Consider the following 8,232-nt stretch of genomic DNA (forward strand, 5'->3'; position numbering starts at 1 on the left):
GGTCTCCGGGGCCTGCCCACCCCGGGGCCTGCTCTGGAGAGAGGCAGGCAGGAGCGCAGGCCCCCTCCCCCGGTCGGATGCTCTGACTTGCATTTGACTCTTCTTGCAGCAGCAGCCCCAGTGGCCTGCCCAGTCCCAGGTCCTTTGTCCCGTCCTCACGCCCGGACATGGCTCTGCCTGCTTTGCTCTCAGCCTTGTCCCCTCCCTGCCAGGGGAGGCAGTGGGGGAGGGCTCGCACCTCCCGGCTATTGTTCCTCCAGAGGGGTTTCTGCCTGCCTGGATTAACAAGGCAGCAGCCTGAGGGGGGCTGGTGGGGAAATTCGGGGGGTTCAGTTACAGGCTTTGGGAACGTGCCGACAACGGGAACAAGAGTCCGACCGCCTGGCACCTGGTGGAGTGGAGTCCCTCACCCAGGGTGCGTCTGCACCGCGCTGCTGCTGGAAACAGGCGAGGCCACTGGAGCTACACACACGACGTCTCCTACTTCGACGGTAGCTCAAAATAGCTTCTTTTGAAATCTGGCGCTGGCTGCGCAGCTCTCTGCCGACCGCCCGCGGCTCCGAAGCGCCGCTCAGAAGCTGCAGAATGGCTACCCGGGGATCCCTGCGGTGTCCGGCACTAGCGCTGCAGCGCCCACGTAGCCCCACAGCCCCCAGCTCAAAAGACAGGAGTTGCACTGAGCTGTTACCGTCTGGCGGGCTGGGGGGACGTGAGCTGGGCTCCCTGGGGACAGGGGAGCAGCTGTCCTGATTTCGTAGGGGCAGTCCTGGTGTTTGGGGCTTTGTCTCCTGCCTCCTCCGCCCCCGCCCCATGGCTGTCTGGGCACCTGACCCGGGGAGCGCGAGCTCAGTCCTGTGAGTGAAAAGACTGCAGAGCCTAAATGCCCCTCTGGCCCCAGGGCCAGGCTGGGCAGTGCCGCTGCAGGCAGGAGGGGGAGCGGGGCTGGCGCCTGCCAGCAACACTAAGCTCGTTCAATGGAATAAGGGAAACGGAGAAATCGGCCCAGGGCTCAGCAGCCCCCCCCCCCCCCCCCCGTGGCAGAGGACGTACCCGCCCCCAGCGTGCCCGGGGCTGACGGCTCGCCCCCTCCAGGCTGGGCAGCCCTGCACTGCCGGGCGGAGACGGGCAGGGCGGCGCTTGTTTAACCAAGGATGCCGTTTGACCCCGGAGCCAAAGGCTGTGTGGAAGCGGCCTTTCCCCATCCCTCTAGCCAACCTGGCGTCGCTCCGGGACAGTCCGAGCTAACTTGCCGCGTGTCGCTCTGAGCATGAAACTGGAACGTGCGCCGAGGAGCTTGCAGGGTCTAGCAAAGCCGGTTTAACACGATGCCTGCAGCTCACGGGGGCAGCTTTCCCACGGGGGCCTGGCTCTGTCCTCACGGGTTGCAAAATGCCACTGGGCTCCCAGACGAGCTACTGACCCCCAGCAGGTGGCTGAAGGGAATAAGGCTCGGAAGGGTTTCTAGGCCAGTGTAGCATGTTCAGTTTGAACCTCTCTAGTCTGGCACTGTCTGGTCCGGCAACATCCGTGGTCCAGCACGACTTTAGTGAGCCACGTATCCACTGAGCGTGGGTGTGGGCAAGTTTCCTGCAGCCCCTAAACTTTGTTCAGAGCCACCAGTCCCAGCTCTGTGTTCTGGACTGTTCTTTAGCTCCAGTTTGCCCCTCAGTGTCTCGGACCCCAGCAAGCAGCGGCTGTGTTGGAAATGCTGCTAGACAATGTCGACCTCCCGTGGCCTGGCACCGGTCAGGTCCCGAGGGCGCCGGACCAGAGAGGTTCGACCTGCAGGACCAGCCCCCTGGCTCTCACAGCACATTGCAAAGGGAGTCCTCGGGGCACATCGCCCCACCCCACAGAGGGGGAGACCAGGACCAGCCCCCTGGCTCTCACAGCACATTGCAAAGGGAGCCCTCGGGGCACATCGCCCCACCCCACAGAGGGGGAGACCAGGACCAGCCCCCTGGCTCTCACAGCACATTGCAAAGGGAGCCCTTGGGGCACATCGCCCCACCCCACAGAGGGGGAGACCAGGACCAGCCCCCTGGCTCTCACAGCACATTGCAAAGGGAGCCCTCGGGGCACATCGCCCCACCCCACAGAGGGGGAGACCAGGACCAGCCCCCTGGCTCTCACAGCACATTGCAAAGGGAGCCCTTGGGGCACATCGCCCCACCCCACAGAGGGGGAGACCAGGACCAGCCCCCTGGCTCTCACAGCACATTGCAAAGGGAGCCCTCGGGGCACATCGCCCCACCCCACAGAGGGGGAGACCAGGACCAGCCCCCTGGCTCTCACAGCACATTGCAAAGGGAGCCCTCGGGGCACATCGCCCCACTCCACAGAGGGGGAGACCAGGACCAGCCCCCTGGCTCTCACAGCACATTGCAAAGGGAGCCCTTGGGGCACATCGCCCCACCCCACAGAGGGGGAGACCAGGACCAGCCCCCTGGCTCTCACAGCACATTGCAAAGGGAGCCCTTGGGGCACATCGCCCCACCCCACAGAGGGGGAGACCAGGACCAGCCCCCTGGCTCTCACAGCACATTGCAAAGGGAGTCCTCGGGGCACATCGCCCCACCCCACAGAGGGGGGAGACCAGGACCAGCCCCCTGGCTCTCACAGTACATTGCAAAGGGAGCCCTCGGGGCACATCGCCCCACCCCACAGAGGGGGGACAGCGGCTGTGCTGAAGCTCTGCCGATTTACACCAGTTGACAGTGTGACCTGAGATTTTCACAATGCCGGGGAAAGACCGTTTCCGGCACTCTCAGCTGTCCAGCCTCTCCCGTAGCCTCTGACGGAGCCGGGATGGGGGAGGGTTTTACAAATCTTCACACACCCTCTGCCAATAACATTTTAAAAAATGCCCTTATGGCTGAGCCCGTGTCCCGCTGGAGTCAGGGTGCGTTGGGTAGCCAGGTGCATTTGAAACTCCAGCCGGGCGCCTGCGGGGAGGTGGCTGCGCCACGCTGCCTGGAAGGGGTTAAAGCAGGCTGGAGGGCGCCTGCACCGATCCCTGGCCAATGGGGAAAGGGCTTGAAAGGAGCCAATCGGAGGGCAGCTTGCTGGGGCAGCCCTGTATATAAGGAGCTGCCCTGCAGCAGGAGTTGGGTCCTGTCCAGTGAGGGTGCAGGGTCAGCTCCTGGGGATGGGCAGGTCACGGGGATTAGCCGGGGGAAGGCTCCAAGCGGATCCCTGCCAGGCTGCAGGCCTTGATGCAAGGGCCAGGAGGGTGCAAGGGGCCTGGGAGACAGGAAACAGGCTGGGACCCGGAGTAGTGGGCGAGCCTGGCCCCTCACCGAGACAGGGGTGGATACAGCCTGTGGCTTGCCCCTGAGGCCGAGGGGCTGGGGGCCGCAGGGCGAAGGGAAGCTGGAGAGGGCCGTACCCCGGCAGGGGCGAAAGGCTGCAGTGTCGGGCTCAGGGAGCGACGTGGGTCCGGAGCGAGATTGTGGTGCGGTCGAGAGAGACGCTGCCCGAAGGGGGCGCCCAGCTGAGGACAGAGCTGATTCCTGCAGCAGCCAGCAGGAGGCGCCACGGGTGAGTCGTACTTGAACGGCCTTTGAAAACGTGTCCCGGGGAGTCTCTGCCCGTTTGAAAATGGGACTTGGGCTCCTAAATCCCATGGGTGCGTTGGAGAATGGAAGCCGTTGGGCCGGGTCCGAAGTCGCTGGGGTCTTCCCATTGGCGCTCGGATCCTGGGCTGGGCGCAGGTTCGGCTCCGAGGTGGAGCGGTTAGTGCTTGGGTAGCTACTGCCCAAGACGGATCAGTGCTCTGATCCCGGACAGCCCTCCACGTGGCCCTGCGCTCCCTGCCCAGTGCGGGAAGGGAAATTACTGCTGAGCTGCTCGGAGACCTGGTGAAACGGGGGGAGTCAGAGCCCCGTTTCCGTTTGGGAGGCTAAAAATCAACCAATTCCTGGGTCTCATGCCCCCTGGAGAAACCTGTCAGATTGTCCAGGAACCGTTGGCTGTGCCAGGAAGGGCATTTCTGCACACAGGGATGGAAGGAGGCTTTGTACAGGGGAGCCCAGGTCGAAGAGGTCCTGACCAATGTGCCCTCTAATTTTTTTCCATTCATGTGTGGAATACATTTTGTTCTGTGCACTGAGGCATGTGCAGATGTGCACCACCAATAGGAACACATGCTGCCAGCTGTGGGCAGCACCTGAATCTCTCCTGGGTGGCTGCCCCAGTGCACAGCTTAGAGGGAACAATGGTCCTGAGGAATAACGCAGTGCGCTGGGCGACTTCTGCTTCCCGGCTATTTGCACCCGGGTGGTGAGGAGGTGCCTGCATCCCATGGCAGAATCCAGGCTGGTCCTGCAGGTGCCCTCTGTGGCCTGGCGGCGAGGGGCTGCAGCCGGCAGGGGCTGCTGTGCCGGGTTCCCCGGAGCTCGCTGGCTAATAGGCCTGGGGAGGGAAGTGGCGGGAGGTGCATGAAGAGCAGAGTTCTTTGGCCTGTCAGGAGGCGGGCGGGACCCTGGAGAGGAGAAGAGAGAGGCTGGCGCTTGCCCGGTCTCCTTTTGTCAGCAGAAGGAGCAGAACAATGGTGCTAAGGAGCCCATCTGGGAATGGGCTTTACGGCCAGCGGCCTGGCGCCTTTCCCCGCTCCTGCCTCTGCAGCCCCTTTTCCGCTTCGGGGCTGAAACATTGCTACTCTTCACCAGTGTCCTGTTCCTGGGCAATCGCCGGCTCCCCCCACCCTGCCGGCTCCCCCCACCCTGCCGGCTCCCCCCTCCTTGCAGGCTCCCCCACCCTGCCGGCTCCCCCCTCCTTGCAGGCTCCCCCACCCTGCCGGCTCCCCCCTCCTTGCAGGCTCCCCCACGCAGGTGCACACAACTATCGTATTTTGTCCTTTGTCCTGCAGTGTAAAATGGGCTCTGGGAAAAATGATTTTCCTTTCCCAATTAGCATCTCCCTCCCTTGAAACTGTTTCCTGCCCGGGTATCTTGGAACGCAGCTTTCGACTGCTCTGCTGCCCACGGACTCCTCCCTCTGTCCTCCGTCGCACAGGCAGCGTGCTGTGAGCTCACAGAAGGAGGGCACAGCTGAGCTGTTTGTCACTTCAACCAGCGTAGAGAAATTCCGGGGGCGTTCAGCCGCTACCTGCCCCGGGAAGAGGTCTGTCTGACCGGCACTGCGCTCGGTTCGAAGTCCCTCCACGCCTCCAGCAAAGCACCGAGCGTTTGGTGGAAGCACCGTCTCCTGGAACAGGGGATTCCAGGAGAAATGCAGCTTCCTTCTCTTCCAAGTCACTTTCTAGCCCTAGAGAAAAGCCTGAAGAGGGGAAGGGAAATCGAGCCTTGTTCTGTAAAACTCCCTGAATGTTCCTCTCCTGGCAGGCGGGGCCTGGCTTGTGATTTAGGAACGCGTGGGGCTGGCGACCCCGAGTTCTCGGCAGGTGGAGGCTGCTGCCTGGTGCCTTTCGAGCTTGGTCCTTGTCGGGCTCTAGCTTCTGCCAAGCATCCGGCACATTTCACTAAGGAACCGTGCGCTGTGGCTGCTGCCAGCAGTGCGGCGTCTGACGTTTCCGTGAGGGCGATCGTCTTTGCAGGCTCGAGGCCTCGGATTGCGTACGCCTCCTGGCAGGGACCCCGTTCCCCGTGATGTGAGCGCGCCCTGCGCCTAGCAACAATTATTACACAAATGAACTGCATGCTCATTGATTCCTGCGACCTGGCAGTGTGCTTTGGGAGACGCAGAGTCAGTCAGACCCCACGCCAGCCCAGTACAGCCTCTCCTTCCCCCCGCTTCCCTGTACGGGGACCCCCAGCTGGGATACATCTGGAGGAGGATGGGAACGGTGGGAAAATGCGGCTGGGGTTTTCCTGATTGCAAGTTGCCCCCTTAAGGAGCTGCAGCCCCCTCAGGCAAACTCCCTTCAGGCCCCAGTTCAGAATTTACAAACCAAAAGCCAAGGAGGCTGACCCAGGGTCGGCGAGAGCCGGCAGGCAGGAGCGCACAGGCAATCAAAATAGGCCCAGGAAATGGGTTGAGAATGGCCCTCCCCATGACATCACACCTGCATGCCCCTCAAGCCCCGCCCCTGCGTCATGTCTGGCACACAGCGTAGGTGGCGGGTCGGGCTCTGCGTGCCACATACAGCGCGGACGCGGAGCCGCTCGGCGTGAGGGGCAACGGCTGCGGACACAACGGCCCACCGGGAAGTTCCTGGTATCCCACCGGGCCAGTCCGCCTGTGACGTAGTGGGGGTACCTTGCTGGTTGCGATGCTGGGCAGTGGGTTGTGAGTGACCTCTACTGGCTGCTGTCTGCAGCACGGCCCAGCAGGGCAGGGGATGAGTCATTATGCAAGGGGGCTCCAAACCTGTCTGACCAGTGATCTCCCAGGGAGCGGAACAATGGGAAGAAGGGGAGTGGAGCCCTGGCTGGGGGCAGGGCTGGAAGGGAGGGAGTTAGTTTCTGTCTGGGATCATGGAGGAAGCAGCCTAGGCAACGGGCTGGGATTTAGGGGCCCAGGCTCCCCCATCTCAAGGGGGGCTGAGGCATCCTAGGCCTGCCCTGGAACCAGGTTACATCTGTGCTGTGCTGTATCTTGGGGTATGTCTACACTACCCTCCTAGTTCGAACTAGGAGGGTAATGTAGGCATACCGCACTTGCAAATGAAGCCCGGGAAATTCAAATCCCGGGCTTCATTTGCAAGTGCGGTATGCCTACATTACCCTCCTAGTTCCAACTAGCGGGGTAGTGTAGACATACCCTTGGAGAAGCAATGAACTCCCTCTATTCTACTGGCTGGTGGAGTCTGTCCGTGCCATTACGGGGGTGCAGGAGACGGGAAAACCCCAACGTGCCGTCACACTGCCCCTGCTGACAGGGAATCGAAGCTGAAGGGCAAAGCGCTGCCCCTGAGAGCCCCGACTGACACTGACCGTGTGAGCTTCGGCTCTCCCTGAAAAGGCCGGAGCACGTCAAGGTGCAGAGCTGCCCAGGGACAGCTGGACTGCTGGGGAGGGTGCAAGCACCGTGCAGCCGGGGGGGGGGGGGGGGGAAGCCAAGGGGTGCTGCAGCCCTCCAGGGGGGCACGTGAGCCCATCCCTGGGCAAGCGTGTGCAGGCACGTCTGTCTCTGCGTGTGCACGAGGGCAGCTGCACGTGCAGCTTTTGGCGTGTGTCCTTGCCGTGTATCTGTGCGTCAAACAGGCGTGGGCCTCTCTCTGGACACACAAAGCTCCCAGACGCGAGTAGGGAAAGGTGGAGCTAACCCAGTCAGGGGTCCCCATCTCGGGACCACAGGATTGTCGTGCCCAAGCGGGTCTCCGGGCCAGGGCAGGGCTGCTCACGGTGCTGGGGTCCCTGGAATTCGCAGGGATCCCCGAGTGAACTGGAGCAGCGCTGGGATTGGCTGCAGAGGGAGCGCCCGGTTCTTGCCGTCAGCGTTGTGCGTAATCCACATGTACTTCCCTTCGCGTGCCCTGGCTCTGCGTGTGTCGCTTTTAACAAGGCTAGGCACAGAGAAAGCGGCAGAGTCGGGCGACGCTGGGCACGGGAAATGGCACACACCGTGTCTCACGGGGCGCACGTGGTGCCCTGACAGGCTGCGGCTTGCCCACCACTGCTCTTCGCTACCGGACATCTCGAGTGCGGCTTCATGCCGAGGGCAGGAGACGGGTCATCCGGTTTCCTCAGTTTCTGGCCTGATTTCTCACTGACTCCGTGTCATTGTGACCAAGTCTGATAACCTCTCCATGCCTCAGTTTCCCCATCTGTAAAAGGGGGCTCATGTGCCTCTCCATCACCTGCTTTGCCAATGGACATTTATAACATGCTCAGAGCCCCTCTCTGCTCCCCCAAGTGCCCTGCATCCTCCTAACTTGGTGATTTGCCATGTCTCCTTGAGCGAGAACACTCTGAGTCACGAGCATGTGACGGAGCGAAGCTGTCCCAAGGTCAAGGTATTTCAGAGCCAAGTTCCCTGGCAGGGCTGGGAGTTGAGAGCACGGCAGCTTTTGTATAAACCGACAGCAAGTCAAGCACATTTTGAGAGAGGAATGGCGAGTCCCTACGCGAGCCGGGAGAGCAGAAGGCGGCAGAGACTGACACGAAGGCGCACGAGCCGCTGGCTCCCTTGGGGGATGTGCCGTTTGATAGTCGCCGCACCAGGAAGCAAACATTCGCTGCTGGGCCTGTTCAGATGGACTCTAACAGCAGCGGTTTCCAGGAGGAGCTCGTTGCTCGCACTCCGCCTGCGTCTGCACCGGGGAGGTTT

At 62.2% G+C, this 8,232-nt stretch overlaps 1 protein-coding gene across 1 annotated transcript; it reads left to right on the plus strand.

The window, feature by feature from the left end:
• Nucleotides 1–1,151: 1,151 nt before the first annotated feature.
• LOC142820923 (uncharacterized) lies at nt 1,152–6,540 on the plus strand. The gene is made up of 3 exons (XM_075910659.1): nt 1,152–1,179; nt 1,568–3,540; nt 4,915–6,540. The coding sequence occupies exons 1-2, from the start codon at nt 1,152–1,154 to the stop codon at nt 2,713–2,715; spliced, it is 1,176 nt and encodes a 391-aa protein (XP_075766774.1). The 3' UTR covers nt 2,716–3,540; nt 4,915–6,540.
• The last annotated feature ends 1,692 nt before the right edge of the window (nt 6,541–8,232 follow it).

This window comes from Pelodiscus sinensis, chromosome 28 (genome assembly GCF_049634645.1).
Source record: "Pelodiscus sinensis isolate JC-2024 chromosome 28, ASM4963464v1, whole genome shotgun sequence".
In the NCBI taxonomy this organism is placed as follows: domain Eukaryota; kingdom Metazoa; phylum Chordata; order Testudines; family Trionychidae; genus Pelodiscus; species Pelodiscus sinensis.

Bases quoted from the DNA above. Each gene is read 5' to 3' on its own strand.
- LOC142820923 (XM_075910659.1), top strand. From the start codon at position 1,152: ATGCCGTTTGACCCCGGAGCCAAAGGCT. The intron at 1,180-1,567 runs GTGTGGAAGCGG...GTATCCACTGAG, and splicing joins TGACCCCGGAGCCAAAGGCT to CGTGGGTGTGGGCAAGTTTC.